Raw genomic sequence first — 16,528 nt, forward strand, 5'->3', positions numbered from 1 at the left:
TCCTTTTCCCTCCCCTCTCTCTCTCTCTCTCTCTCCCTCTCTCTCTCCCTCTCTCTCTCTCTCTCTCTCTCTCTCTCTCTCTCTCAGTCTCGTGTACCTGGTACCGTCATCCCACTATGTGCTGCTCAGTGTGAGAGGATGTTCAACACAACACGCACACCAGGAGATGAGACTGGTAATACACACACGCACGCGCGCGCGCACACACACACACACACACACACACACACACACACACACACACACACACACACACACACACACACACACACTCCCCTTATATGTGCAAAATCAAATAGAGTAAACGTGTGTATTGTGTAAACATGCAAACACAACCATATACCTGCACATGCAGTCACACAGAGCGTGCACATGTCATGCATGCACACAAAATGACAGAGGAAGCCGTCATTATGAAGCCGATTGTCATCATGGCGATGATATCTTATGGAAATCCTTCAACAGAACAAACGTGTTGCAGCCCACCCACAGAACGTCTAGACTATCGACTCATTTATTGAATTGGAAATGTCGTATCAGCTGCCTCATTACTCTCACTTCAGTCTAAAACGTTTCCAAATAGACAAAGCCCCTGGCGGCGGCCCCTCTGTTGTGAAATGGCTTCCCGGGCACCCTAGGCTGCAATGCCAGCCCTGGCGGCGTGTTGCGGGTTCGAATCCCGTTCGCCACGACCGTTGCTGCGTGTCACTCCCCATCTCTCTCCCCCCATTTCCTGTCAGTCTACTGTCCTATCAATAATGGCATAAAAGCCCAGAAATTAATCTTAAATGAAATGCTGATTTAGAAGCTCACAACGCTTCACATCGTGACAGTTGTGAACTTGTAAATGGGCTATTTTCTGTATTATATTTTTTTATACATTTACATACCCATATTTTCTTGATTTATTTTTTCTTAGTACATGGTCAAATTTCACACAGCAATGACTATGACCATAAATCTGTGACCGCTGTCTCTCCTCACACGTCACCATTCCCCAGATGTACTCCAGCACTGGCAGGACAGTGAGTTCGTAGCGGTGTATCACAAGGGACGTTTCTTCCGCCTGTGGGTGTACCGCGCCGGCCGGCTGCTGTGTCCCCGGGAGATCGAGTACCAGATCCAGCGGATCCTGGATGACCCCTCTCCCCCGCAGCCTGGAGAGGACAAGCTGGGGGCCCTCACTGCTGGAGACAGGTACGGGATAGGACTGACTTGTCCTTCGGTTAGCCTGTCAGTTGAGTGAATGAATGATGGTATGATTGTACTGTAAGTTGGCGTGTAAATTGGTCCGTTGAATTGTTGATTGATTGGTCACTTAGTTTGCTGGTTAGACTTTATTTTATGAAATGGCTTTTTTTTTTTTTTTCGCTAGCTGGACAGCTAATTGGTTAAATGAAAAGGTTGGTTCAACCAATCACAGATGCAACCAGTAGCAAATAACCCCTCCGGCTGTTTGTCTGTGTGCTGGCTGAGGCTTGTTTATTGCTTGTTTTTCACATCATCATGTTTTCTGATACATATTTTAATGTACTGTTTAAGTTTAAAACGAGTAATGCACCGTCAGGCTGTCATTTTGAGTTGGATAAAGAGCATGGCAGCCCAAGAGTTTATCCCTATGAAAATCAGGTGCAAGATTCATATACTGTATGTATATATTAACCCATTCAATCCGGGAACCCTTTTTGGGCTAGTTGTTGCTATGTACAGTATATAACAATGGTAATTTATGAATAAAATATGCAGTATACATGTACGTTTTTCAGAAACCTTTTTAGAATCAGCCTCACGTCTAAATAGGTAGGTTAATGAGGGCTTTCTCATGTCAACACGTAGTACTCAAGTAAAACAGCTGCAGACGGTTGTAAAAAAAAAAAAAAGCAATTTAAATAGCAAGAGAGTAGCCTAGGGTTTATTAAGTGAAAACGTGCCAATAAAGCCATCTGCAGTGAGTTAGCCGTTTGTTTGAATGGTGGACTGAATAAGATCAACATGTACAGTATGACTTGAATGTTGGGTGATTAATTGGTATTAGAGATTAGCTTTGTTTTTAACACTTATACAAATAGAGTTAGTGTATACAAATAGCATTATAGTCCACATCATGAGCCTTGAACACACCAGCTGCGTGACGGAGAGGAAGTTCCAAAGCCCACTTTCCATGGCGTTGGCCAGGAATTTTACACCCCTCTCACCCAGATGTCGGAATTTAACAATGCCTGGGCAGCCGTACATCACTTCCTGTTCCCTTTAACCCTCAAACACCTGGAACGCCGCCCGAGTCGCGTTAGATTTGAACCACTTTAACCATTATTTTATGCTTTAAATATTGATAAATAGCAGATATACAAGGGTTAGCAGGAAGGACACCTGCGGCTTATAGTCAGGTGCGGCTTATATATGTAAACATTTGTTTTTTGTTCTAAATTTAGCTGGTGCGGCATATATTCAGGTGCGGCTTATAGTCCAGCAATTACGGTATCTTTGATATTTGACCTGCAAATCCTTCCTCTACATCAGCCGTTCTCAAACCTTTTCTATGTCAAGGACCCCCAAAATTACATTTATTTGGCCGCACACCCCCATCTCAAAATATGTTGTTCCAGGGACCCCCCAGAAGCAAATATTTGAGTCACAAATGTTTGCTTTTAAATAGATATATTCAAAGACTTGCAAAAACAAATCATGATTTTTTTCAAAAATAGCAGATCGAGCTATTTGCTATTTTTCAATAGTTAAAGTATAGTTAAAGCATTCAATAATTCTAGGCCTAAATGGCATAATCGGCTCACAGAGCACATCATTGTGGGGACTCCTCACCCAGGTGGTAGTCTTGATTGCCTTGTAGGTCATCATCGCCAGTCTTTTGAAATGTAGACAAATAACGTGTGATTTATTTGTACACCCGGCTCTCCTTGTCTTCACTGCTTTCAATCAAACTTCAGCTCAGCAAGGTTGCATCCCTGTGCCTAGGATATGATTTGACTCTTTTCGTCTGTGGTCCTTTAATTATTACTGGCCACTAGGTGGCAGCCTAGGACTGATGAGCGTCTTTGGGTATTGACCTTACTTGACCAGAAGTTCACACTCCTGCCTCATGGACCAGGGTTGAATATACATTACAAATATAGAATGTTTAATGTAGCAAATGTAACAAATAGTTCACAACAAAATGAAACGGCTGATAATATTGCAGTTTTGGTGCAACAAAATAAAAAAAACAGGGTTATTCCCTCTCTCTCTTCCACTTCTTACTTTGATCTGCAAAACGTCCTGTGTTGATGATGCCATCGACACGCATGTAGGAATGAGAGAGGGAAACATCTGTCATTATGACTCATTTATTAGGAAATGCTTCTGCTTCTGAGAGGTCCTTGACTTGTGATATATAAAACCAAAGGTGTCATGAGAAAACATCTGCGCAGGAAGTGACAGGAAGTTGACCATAAAGAAGACTTTATTGTCCATTCAATTTAACATAATATAGAAACGTGCTGTGCACCGTGTCTTACAAATATTGTACCAGTCCTTCTCGGCAATATGCACCCCAAATCCTGCTTCCCATTTCTCTTTGATCTATAAAGTAGTTTTTTTTTTTTACTTGTCATCACTCTCTGATAACAGCTGAGATTACCCTACATTTGTATTATTGTAGGCCTGTACCATTGAGCAGTGGCTGTGCATTGTGGAGGAGATGTATGTGATGGAGAGCTTTACACATAGACTCATGATACAAGAGGAACTGTTTCTTGAAAAATGGGAGAAATGGACTGAATACATGACCTGGAAGAATGACACCACGGAGGATTGATATGGACTGTAATATGGCGATGAAAATTATGTAAAATGTTTGCGCTTGTGACAAAATAAAAATTAAGTAAAAGAAAAAATGGAAATGTTCCTTTGGCACACTGGCATCCAGTATACAAACAATACAAATACAACTAATATATAAAATGCATTCCCATAACGGCAGCAGTGATCATGGGCTGTAGGGGTTGGGTGGTAGGGTTATTTACAATGTCCACTGCAGATGGCACGAACCAATTCTTGTAACCCTACTTTTAGTTAATGGTTTATCAGCCTCAGTAATCGCTGAAATGATGAGTGAAGAGGGTAGGTAGGAAGTGTGTGTGTGTGTGTGGTGTGTGTGTGTGTGTGTGTGTGTGTGTGTGTGTGTGTGTGTGTGTGTGTGTGTGTGTGTGTGTGTGTGTGTGTGTGTGTGTGTGTGTGTGTGTGTGTGTGTGTGTGTGTGTGTGTGTGTGTGTGTGTGTGGGGCCGGGTGGTAGTCTTGATTGCCTTGTAGGTCATCATCGCCAGTCTTTTGAAATGGATGAGGGCAGAATCTGAAACGGTTGGGGGTTATTAAAATAATATGTATGATTTACAATGTTGAGTTAATCAGTCCTAAACAGACTTTTATGTGTTTGTAGATGGCTAACAGTGTACCTGCTTCCATCCATAATTGGTATAATAGTGGTATAGTATTATATAGTAGCAATTCACAGTTGTGCTCCATGGAAAGGCCCGTTCTGCAGTCACATTCTTGATCTCTAGCCTGAGGTCCACACTCAGGCGCAGACCTGCCACTGTTTGCCGTTTCCACAGAAATAAGTGATAAACAACAGACGGACGGGCCTGCCCCTAAACTGGACAGTGACAGAATGTGACTAGAAGTGTGTGTGTGTGTGTGTGTGTGTGTGTGTGTGTGTGTGTGTGTGTGTGTGTGTGTGTGTGTGTGTGTGTGTGTGTGTGTGTGTGTGTGTGTGTGTGAGAGAGACACACACGTGTCTCTCTTTCACTCTCTTTTCAACTTGTATCATAGAGTATTTCTCTTGAATGGTCTTTGGTCATGCTCACACACACACACACACACACACACACACACACACACACACACACACACACACACACACACACACAAACACACACAAATATGCCTCATATCTAACTCAAATCTGTGTAGTATTCTGCTTGCACAATCCTGGGTCAAAGTAACAAAGCACATTTATGATTGTGAAATAATTTTTCTCATTTGTCTTCTACACCACTGTTTCCCAATCCATTTGGGTCATTTGTGGGTCACGGAACAATTCTTTGTAAAATCCAGTAAAAATCTAATGTTTTTTAATATATATTTTTTAAAATGATTTTATACATTTTAAAACAAACAAACACATCTAAGGAATTCCATGAACAAAAAAATATCATTAATTGATTGATTGATTGATTATTTTATTAGACAAAAATGGAGAACAGTACAAGTACTTATAGTCAATTCAATTGAAATGTAGTACAGTACAAGTACAGTTAAACACCCTGCCTAAAAGGAACATCCCAAATAAGACTTTTTACGTTGGAAGCCCTCTGTATTTAATTCATGAAAATAATAAATAGCAAGCAAAGAAAACATCCACTAATATCGCAGTTATAAAAAACACTATGTACAGGATAGGAGAAACAAGGGGGTCGGGGTGCTCACTTCTCGCCTGTCTATGGGAGAAGTGATAACTACCTCCTTCTCTGGCCTCCTGAAAGGTGAATTGTCAGGGCAGTTTTGAAGGATGCCAGCGAGCTACATGTTTTAACCCTCTAAGGCCCACGGTTGTAATATTACAACGTTTGTATTTTATCCAAAAAAAGGTTTAAATCATTTTATTTTAGCTCCCCCTACCACCTAAACACCACCATTGGATTCTATTGTTTAGTATTACAATGCCATTGGCCACAATATTTGCATATAAATACCCCCCACAGGGGCTGACATTCACACCCGCCACACCCGCTGAAATTCCAGAGTTTTGACGAACAACATCTCACTTTTTCATGGAAGCTATACCTCACAAAAACATAAGTAAAATGCCTGTACTATTTTTTTTGGTGATCATTAGAATGTCTAGAACATGTACATAATGTTATTATTGTGAAAAATATCCCCCATATGTAAATTAGAGCATGATTTATGATTTTTGATTTATGGCTATAAAATCTTACAAAAACATTTTTTTGAAAAAAACATTACATTTTCCTCTTAATAGGACTCCTACAACACCATCTGATTTTTTTCAATTTTTTATTTCAAGTATTTCTTAATGCGGGCCTTAGAGGGTTAAGGGAGGTAGTCAAGGAATTCCACACCTGGGTGGCAGTGATGTTAGAAGGAGAATTTACCCTTATTTGTCTTTTGGGTTTGTGTTATCAGATCATTGTGTGCGCTCCCTCTGGTGTTGTAGCTGTTGGTGTCGCTAACTTTTTGGAGATGTTTGGTCAGATATGCGGATACTTAGAAGTAGTTATAATAGTCTAGCTACAATTTCCTTTCTATAAACACCACGCGCAGATGTTATCCCATGACACTTTCAATTTTATATCACGAGACCTCTCAGAAGCAGAAGCATTTCCTAGAAATGAGTCATAATGACAGACGTTTCCCTCTCTCATTGTTACATGGGTGGCATCATCAACGCATGATCGTTTGCAGATGAAAATAAGAAGTGGGAGAGAGAGAGGGAACCCTGCTCTTTGTTGCAATTATTTTTATTTTTGAAACGGTAGATGCCAAGTCGTTGAACTCGATTTCCCTTCTATAAACACCACATTCACTCTCAGCACAAACAGAAGGGCAGAGGACAGATTTGTTTTGCAAAAGTGGACCTGCTGGTGGCGCTATAACAGGCCAATGTTAAAAGTGTGGCATTTGTTCCTTGACCTAGTTGGAATGTGCGTGCAAAATCTCACGGAAATCGCAAACTGCGTTCATGATTTGAGGCATTTTGTTCAAAACGGACCAATGCTGAAAACTTTGGAAGCCAATGTTAGCCAATTAGGATGTAATATGAAATATTGGACAGATCCGTCTTCATCACATGACTAGTCGGCCTCCAGGTGGCACTATAAAAGGCAGATGAAAAATGCAGTGCAAAGGTTTTTCCTTGGCCTCTAGGGAGTGTGCATACAAAGTTTTACACTGATCGGTGGAGTTAATAGGTAAAAACATGAATCAGCCTGTTGTAGCACCACCATGAGGCTGATTTGAAAAATCTTAAGTCGACTTTCTTCCTCAGCCTAGTGGGAATGTGCGTGGACAATTTCGCAGAAAATTGAGTTCATGATTTAAGGCATTTTGTTCAAAGCGGGACAATGCTGCAAACTTTGGAAGCCAATCTTAACCGAATGGAATATGGAAAATCGATTTGTGTGTTTTTTTTCTTCTTTTTTTTACACAATCTGTAGGAGCACTGTCAAAACAATTGTTTTGCAAAAATCGGCCTTGTGGTGGCGCTAGAACTGGCCCATGTGAAGAATTTGGGACAGATCTCTGAATTGGCATCCAGGTAGTGTGTGCACAGTTTGACAGCGACTGTGCCAACGGTGCCGGAGATTAGCTGGTAACAGACGGACGGACGGACGGACAGGGGGCAAAAGAGTCTCACCATATGCCTTCCGGCCTGGCGGAGACAATTATATTTTGCAAGCACGACTGGATTAGCACCCTCAGGGGCACTTGATATGATGGCACTTATCTCTGCCATTGCATTTGTTTAAGTAATCTTTCGTTTACCTAAGGAGTTAGTTACGCTAGTATATGTGCACTGCACTTCCTTTGGCACTGTGTCAAACACTACACTCAGTACTTAATGATTATAACCGCTATGTGTGTGTGTGTGTGTGTGTGTGTGTGTGTGTCCTTGCAGGATGCCGTGGTATCAGACTAGGAAGTGCTACTTCAACTCGGGGGTCAACAAGCGATCATTGGACGCAATTGAAAGGGCCGCCTTCTTTGTAACCCTGGACGACGAGGAGCAAGGCATGATGGGAGATGACCCAGCGGGGAACCTGGACCGCTATGCAAAGTCTCTCCTTCATGGGAGATGTTACGACAGGTGATAGAGATGGATCGGCTGCCAAGTTTTTAACTTTGCGCCATGTCATTCTAAAACGAGTCACACTTACAGTTTGATTCTCTCTCTCTCTCTCTCTCTCTCTCTCTCTCTCTCTCTCTCTCTCTCTCTCTCTCTCTCTCTCTCTCCGTCATTCTCCGTTTCTCTCAGGTGGTTTGATAAGTCATTCTCCATTGTGATCTATAAAAACGGGAAGAATGGGCTGAATGCAGAACACTCCTGGGCTGACGCACCGACAGTAGCTCACCTATGGGAGGTGTGTGTGTGTGTGTGTGTATCATGTGTATTTTGGATTGCATGTACAGTACATTTCTTTGTGGGTATATCCATTTGTGTGAGTTTGTTTCTTGTTCATGTGTTGATGTGTAAATCTGTGCATTTGTTTCATAATTGCCTGGAGTTTTTGCCATGGGTTTGTGTGTGCGAGTGCAGTACTGTATGTGTGCTTTTGTGTCTGCTTTGAATGTCTCTGTGCAGGGGCGTCACACCAAATTCTGGGCCCTGGGTACAAGGATTCACTGCGGGCCCCCCATGAATGTTAACTATTGAAAAATAGCAGATATACAAGCTCACAGCGTGGCACTGAGTGCCGCGCTGCGAGCTTGTAGATCTGCTATTTTTTTTAAATTGTGAAAATGTGTGCAAGAAACATATGTTTCCATGTCAGTGGTGCTCAAACTTTTTCATGTCAAGGACCTCCAAGATGATATGTATTTCGCCACAGACCCCCATCTCAAAATATTTAGTTCCAGGGATCCCCAGAAGCAAAATTTTTGTTACAAATGTCCGCTTAAAAAATACCTATATTCAAAGATTTGCACACAATTTCACAACTTTTAAAAAATAGCAGATCTACAAACTCGCAGCGCTGCACTCGGTGCCGCGCTGTGAGCTTGTATATCTGCTATTTTTCAATAGCTAAAGTTGCTAGGGCCCCTTCACCTTGGGCCCTAGTAACTCAGTCCCACTTTCCTCCCCTTGTGACGCCCCTGTCTCTGTGTGTGCATGCACGAATGTTCACAAAGTGGTTGCATATATGAGCATGTGACATGCCAATTTGTCCTTAATTGAGGCTGTTCATGCTGCATTATTGGTTTAGCTGTCCATCTATGGGCATATCTTATCCAGATTTGTGCTTTTGGGAATTTCCTGTCCATATATGGGCATTGGGCATATCTGCATTCCTGCCACAGATGCACATCACCTGCCACAACATAAACTTTATTTAGTGGACAAGCAGCATAAAGGCCTCTATGAATGGCCTAAATCACTGTTTCCCAAACACTGGGTCTGGACTCTTTTTTTGGGTCGCGGACACATTTTTATGGGTCCCTTTATGCCTTCACTTTGTTTTGAATTATTATTTCAAAACGTTAAAATGTTTTATTATTCAATGATATTTTTTCCCAGTAATTTCATGAAGAAATAAATGCGAAAAGAAATCCCATAAATTAGAAAACTCATGTTTAAGAAGAAGTGAAAATAGCCGATCTGAAACCTCACAACATGATCTGCTGGTTTCACTAGTTTGGGTCCCAAGCAAACTTCTAATTCCTCTTTTGGGTCACGAGCTAAAAGGTTTGGGAAACACTGGCCTAAATGATGAAATACACTTCAAATGTTGTATCTTGTTACAGCAGGGGTTCCCAAACGTTTTTTTTGTCTCAGGGCACCCCATAAATATTTTTTTAATCCGAGGCACCCCTACATTATAATTTTCACTCCCAGCACCTTATATTTTTAGCATAATATCGTCGTTGTCGGGTGGAAACCTTGTATGTCCAAAACCGTTCGTTTTATATTTATCATCTATAAAATGTACTAGTGAAAACAGCAGATCTACAAGCACACAACAAGGCGTTGTGTGCTTGTAGATCGGCTGTTTTCACTAGTTTTGTGCGACAGTCTTGTATGATGAAGCAGGGCTTTGCTTTAACAAAAGACGTACACATTTGAAACTTGGAGATACGAGGTTTCTGCCCGACAGTGACAATGTTTTAGTGATTATGTTGCGAGGAAAACGTTGAGATAATAGCCCTTTTGGTTAGAACTGACTGAAAATAACTTTATACTTCAAGTTTAAAATGATACTAGATATTTTTTCAAGTGTCCAAATAAATTCCAAATATTATCAAAGGATCTCGCGGCACCCCTGGACTGCCGTCACGGCACCCCAGGGTGCCCCGTCACCCACTTTTAAAACCCCTGTGTGTTATATCTGTGTGTGTGTGTGTGTGTGTGTGTGTGTGTGTGTGTGTGTGTGTGTGTGTGTGTGTGTGTGTGTGTGTGTGTGTGTGTGTGTGTGTGTGTGTGTGTGTGTGTGTGTGTGTGTGTGTGCGCGTGTGTGTGGCTCTACACCTGTTCCATGTCTCCAGTTCACTCTGGCCACAGATGCCTTCCAGCTGGGTTACACAGAGGACGGACACTGCAAAGGAGACATCGATCGCTCTCTGCCTCATCCGCAGCGCCTCGCCTGGGACATCCCATCCGAGGTACTATACGCGCCCTAGATGTGTGTGTTTTGATTTGATTTTATTAAGGATCCCCATTAGCTGGTGCTATATCACGTGTGTGTGTGTGTGTGTGCGTTAGTGGTGCGCGGATAGGCTTTTGAGTTCATCCAAATCCATCCGCGCAAATTAATTATCCGCCCATTTTCCAACCGCATTAATTATATTTATCCAATTCATAAATCTGCATCCATCCTCATCCGCATCTTCCATATGTCAAATTATTATTGTTTTCTGGTAGGCCTATTCCCAGATATGCATTTATGATTTAGTCTACGGAATGTCTGTTCGTCTTTTTTGTGCTGCGTGAGAGAGAGAGAGAGAGAGAGGGAGAGAGAGAGAGGGAGAGGGAGAGAGAGAGAGAGAGAGAGAGAGGGAGAGAGAGAGGGAGAGAGAGAGGGAGAGAGAGAGAGAGAGAGAGAGAGAGAGAGGGAGGGAGGGAGAGGGAGAGAGAGAGAGAGAGAGAGAGAGAGAGAGAGAGAGAGACAAGCACACACACAGCGTGTTAGTGGGAAGTTTAACTTACCTATACTTTGCAATATGCGCGAGGGATCTACAGTATGAAAGAGATTCAACTTTTTAGCGCAGCGCGACCATAGAGGTAAGGTAATGAGCGCGACGAGGCATGCCGTGATGCCGATCCAATGCCTTTAAGTTTAAGTGGTTGCAGCTGTATCGTTTTAATTGTGGACTGGACATTGCCTCATGAAGAATTAACAAATTATACAAAGTAAAACACACTCTCACACAGACACAAGCATTCAGAGATGTAGCTTTTGTATTGATAGATATATTATGTCATAATTTATTTCCTGCATTATTTCATCCGCGGTTATCCAAAATTAATTAATAGTTATATTTGATTGATCCAAATCCGCCCGCATCGTGGATCACCGCGGTGCACTGCGGCTAAAACTGCCATCCACGACGTGTTGTGGGCTTATAGATCTGCTATTTTTAGGCAAATATTCCGCCCCAGGATAATGGGTTTAGATTATCGCGATAATTTCGTAAATAATCACAATTATCACAATAATCGTGATACGAAATTGTTATATCGTCCCATCGCTAATTGTAAGTAGAGTGATGATGGCTATCTCGGTGAGTATGAGGGTGGTTATGTACAGTATGTGGGTGTTTATGTACAGTATGTGGGTGGTTATGTACAGTATGTGGCCATATCTTGTTGGCTGGGCCTTTAGCCAATGTGGGAGAATCGTTCTCTGTGACGTCACCACCAATCAACCAAGTGTGACCTGATACAAGGCTAGTTGTTGCATATTTCTATGCGAGTAGAGAAGAGTACATTTCTTTGGTTTTGGTTCCTCAACATTGTAATAGCAACAATCCCCTCCCATCCCAACTAATAATTGAAGCCGAGGCCGATGGGCCCCGAATCGCATGAAAGAGGTCTCACAGCACATAGTTGGTTCTACAGACTCCAACTTTCGCACACGGATAGCTCAGATCTTAGCACATTGTAACAGGGACAGACTCCCGTGTGTTACCAACTGATACAGACAATAAGCTACTTGTCCCGCTGCGAAGCTTGGCCAATTTGACGCTGGGCGAGTGGGCGTACAACAAAGTTTGGGCTCTTTGTGCAAATATTTAGGCCAGATGTACAGTAGGCCATGAAGCTTGGCCAATGTGACCCTGGGTGTACACATCCTGATAAGATACAAATTACTGCTTCTTAGATATGTTTCTGAAGTGAAAGAAGGCTTCTTGAACACCTTGCTTATGTGGGAGTTAAACTTCACACTATGGAAATGTACTGAATGTGTTATGTGTTATGATAATATATTGTAGTAGCATATACATGGAAAAGAGGAAAGCTGTACTGTATGCATGTGCTGCACATACTCACATCTTTTGGCAGTACACAATGAAATCCTGTTCATTTAGCCCCTGGGATATTGTGACAAGCACTCGTTGTGACAAGACAACCACACATTATTATTGCAATATGCCCTAAACGTGTACTTATTTAATTCCATTTGTACACTCTCAATGGTTAAATGTACACAGGATTTCACCATGTAGCAGTTCTTGGGCACAGGTTGGCTGAGGAAAAAGGTTGCATTCTTGAACCTACAGCAAGCACTTGCAGGCCATTGACACCCTTAGTTGTTTTTATATCCCTGTCAACAACGGGATGAACCTTTTGACCGTCCGTCCGTTAACATTTCCTGGACATCACTCTATCGCCTTTTCCACTTGCTTTGCGGGTTCCATGTTGGGGCTAGGGATGCAACAATACAGGTTTTTTCAATTCGATCCAATCCGATATATTAATTGTAATATATCCTGATACCGATACCCGATACTTACAGTAAGCTACATAGCAAGTATAAAAAATGCATCACCTTTATCACCTTTCAATTAAAGACATTTATTAATTGTAGGATAGGCTTCAGTTCAGGCTACAGTCGGTGAAACTGAGTGCAAAATGCAATGGAAACTCATGTGTGGAGAAGCGGCGGAAAAAAGTTTGCCGGATAAGATTGTGGGATATCGTTAATGTAATAATTATATGCCAAAACATTTGGTTATGGGATTACAATTTTGTGATTGTATTGTATATTTATAAGATTCCTTTCTTTTTTTAATTGTGTCCGATATCCGATATCCATTGTCCGATGTGCAGAAATGTGCATATACCCTCTATACACTTAAATTTTATGTTAGAGAAACAATGTTCACATTTAAGTCAATCATCTGGGGACCCCTGTCCCGACCCACAGGTTGAGAACCACTGCTGTAAATCAGGGAGAGCGATGTAGAAACCCTCCATAGGTAAACGAGAGCAGGCCCAAAGCGAGACATTCATGTCTAACCTTTTTGAGTCCTGCATCAATGAACTACTGTAGAAAAGGGAAGGCATTGATTATTCTACTGGTTCTCAAAGTAGGGTCTAGGGTCCAAATGGACCCTTATGGGTCTGTGACCCAAAATGATGTTAAATTAACACCGATTTTACAGTGTAGATTGGGATCCCGTAAATGGATTGATCTATCTATTTAATCTATAGATGTGTGTGAATGTGTGTGTGTATATAATTATTATTTTATCGGGGTCCGCAGCCTAATCCATATCAAACTGGGGGTCCTTCACATTATTCTGGGGGGAGCATCTGCCAAACATACTGTAGCCGATTCTGTAAGCTCACAACATGCGCTGTGAGGTTGTAGATTGGCTATTTTCGGCTAAGAGATTTGGTGTAGAGGGTAGGGGGGGGAGCAGGTCTAGAGGACCCCGGTCAACTCTATATTAGTTTACTAACCATAGACTGTTTAAGTGGTTAACAGGGGGTATGATGCCTCCTTATGTGGTGCTATTATTCACAGTCAGAGTTGGCCAAGCTTGAACAATCCGTTAGTATTGAATGGTCAGCACAAAGGGTCTCCACTGTGCCTCAAGCAGGTTTAGGCTGGTCCGGTGCATCTCAGGAGCGGGATCAGACTATGTAGAAGGAAGGCACTGGAGCAAACTCGGGCTGTTAGTGTTTAATTAAGCCATTTAGACCTGAACACATTATGACGCAATATTTTATGCTTTAAATATAAAAAAATAGCAGATATACAAGCTCACAGCGCGGCACCGAGTGCCGCGCTGCGAGCTTGTAGATCTGCTATTTTTGAAAAATCGTGAAAATTAGAATTTTGACCCGATTCTATAAGTGTCTTTTGAATCCTTCTAAGTCATCTTTCTAGGTCAGCAATCTGGCCAGCCATCGTCAAAGAAAAGGTCCTTTTCACTTAACTGGAGCTCAGTTAGTCTGTTCTTGAGAGACTACTAGTGTCAGTGGTTCTCAAACCTTTTCATGTGAAGGACCCCCAACATGATATGTATTTGGCCACGGACCCCCATCTCAAAGTATTTAGTTCCAGGGACCACCCAGAAGCAAAATTTGAGTTACAAACCTTCACTTTGAAAATGCATATATTCAAAGATTTGCACACATTTTCATGACTTTTTCAAAATAGCAGATCTACAAGCTCGCAGCGCGGCACTCGGTGCCGCGCTGTGAGCTTGTATATCTGCTATTTTTCACTGGTTAAAGCATTCAATAATTCTAGGCCTAAATGGGTTAAGCCTTTTCTTATTTACAGGGTGCAGGCAAAAATAAAGAGACAACCTTTCGATGTCAAGACCTGATGAAGTTGTTTTAATATTGACATCGAAACGTTGTCACTTTATTTACCTGCACCCTGTAAATAAAACACTGCACCTGTGTGAAGAGAACGGTGTTAGTACGGATCTCCATACATGGAGATGTGTGCATGTGTGAAAGTGAAATTGAAAGTAACAGGGACTTTCCCTCACATTCACATATTCTCCTTATCAGAGTGTGAGGGAATTTCCCTCATATTCCCCCCTCACATACCCACATCTGGATATGTGAGGGGGTCTCAGGAGCATTCAAAGGTAGTGAGTGTGCATGATGGTCTGGTTAGATAGACTACTGTAGATCGATGTCTCCATCCTCTATGAGTCACATCCTCTGAGCCCAGGTCCCTTTCTACAGCGCACTTGAAGCTATTGTGTGTCCTCACTTCACTTCTCAGTCTGGCCAGGGTCCATTTGACTGGCATTTCCATTACGTGGACTCTAATTTTACATTTGGCAACACTGGTTCGCCCCCTCCACAGGCAAATCAGAATGATCAGAGTGAGAGAAAAAAAAAGAAAGAAAGAAAACAGAAATGGATTTATTATGCAGCCTCTGCTTACTTCACTCTTAACTACTTCCTTCCACAAATACTTCGAGCTAGAAACTCAGATCAAACATTAACATGTTCTAAACTATAATTTTCAGTTTGTAAGTGTTTAGTGTTGATGTATTCAGATGGATAGATTAGAAGAGTGTGTGTGTGTGTGTGTGTGTGTGTGTGTGTGTGTGTGTGTGTGTGTGTGTGTGTGTGTGTGTGTGTGTGTGTGTGTGTGTGTGTGTGTGTGTGTGTGTGTGTGTGTGTGTGTGTGTGTGTGTGTGTGTGTGTGTGTGTGTGTGTGTGTGTGTGTGTGTGTGTGTGTCCAACGAAGAAAACTTTCCAAGAGTAAAATACCCTTGCACTCCTGTTCATATCACACACAGACACACCCTAGAATAGTAAACACTGATAGATAAAGATCACAGGTGGAGGGAGTCAACATTTTGTAAACATGTGGGGTAGACAATAACAAAATGTACAAAATCCTAACTTGCTTTCATTCACTGTCTGCCCGCAGTATGATATCAGTCCATCTTGTCAGGCAGCATCTATTATCCTGTCATTTTAACGACTGCCAGATATTAATTCAGTGTTTTTACCTTATTTTCGCCGGCAACTGGAACGCACCATGTGGCCAGATGTCAACAAAAAAACAAATATACATTTTTTTGTATTTATTTTTTTAGATTACTTCTTTACCGTTTGTATACTGGGATTTGTAGTCCTGGGATGACTCACAGGTGTGGGAGAGCGGCTTCAAGCCTAAACCACTGAAAAAGCTAAAAGACGACTTAGATTTCAAGGAAAAGGGGAGAGATAGATGGGGGGGGGGGGACCATAGACATAAAAGCTAGACCAGGAGTCTTCAACAGGGGGTCCGGGACCCCAAGGGCGTCCTCAGAGTTACTACAGGGGGTAATCCAAATCTTTGTGTGACAGAAACCTTTTTTCTTTAAGCACTAGCTTTTTTTTGGGTCCATATTCTGAGAAAAATAGCAGATCTACAAGCTCCCAACGCCTCGCAGCGCAAGGCGTTGAGAGCTTGTAGATCAGCTATTTTCCACAAAGAGCTTTGGTGTAGAGGAGGAAGAAGAGCAGACCAAGTACTGAGTGAAAGGTCAAGTTTATTAAGTAGTGGCGGTTCAAGTGGTTAAATATCTGAAAACACAAATAGACATCATGAATCCAAAATACTCTGTGACGATTGTGCTGTCAAATGATGACACTATATGGAATCTATGAAAAGGTTGTGGGGGTCCCTGCTTCATCTCTCTCTCAACTAAGGGGTCCTTGGCCTGAAAACGTTGAAGACCCCTGAGCTAGACGCCTCCTCCGGCTCTACGACGTCTGTATCGCTGGCACCATTTTGAGGGAGGGCAAGCTTCCGTGTGCGTCACAGAAGG

General features: G+C 42.1%; 1 protein-coding gene across 1 annotated transcript in view; it reads left to right on the forward strand.

The window, feature by feature from the left end:
- The window catches only part of LOC308283857 (carnitine O-palmitoyltransferase 1, liver isoform-like), a gene marked incomplete at both ends in the record, with an annotated part of 45,729 nt that overhangs the window by 15,413 nt on the left and 13,788 nt on the right, over positions 1-16,528 (forward strand). Inside the window, 5 exons of the mRNA XM_080724358.1 lie at positions 88-175; positions 1,002-1,197; positions 7,695-7,883; positions 8,052-8,157; positions 10,277-10,393. Coding sequence (XP_080580484.1) covers positions 88-175; positions 1,002-1,197; positions 7,695-7,883; positions 8,052-8,157; positions 10,277-10,393 — 696 coding nt within the window. The remainder of the gene's footprint in view (positions 1-87; positions 176-1,001; positions 1,198-7,694; positions 7,884-8,051; positions 8,158-10,276; positions 10,394-16,528) is intronic.

This window comes from Nannobrachium achirus (genome assembly GCF_963921795.1).
Source record: "Nannobrachium achirus genome assembly, chromosome: 4".
NCBI classification, from domain to species: domain Eukaryota; kingdom Metazoa; phylum Chordata; class Actinopteri; order Myctophiformes; family Myctophidae; genus Nannobrachium; species Nannobrachium achirus.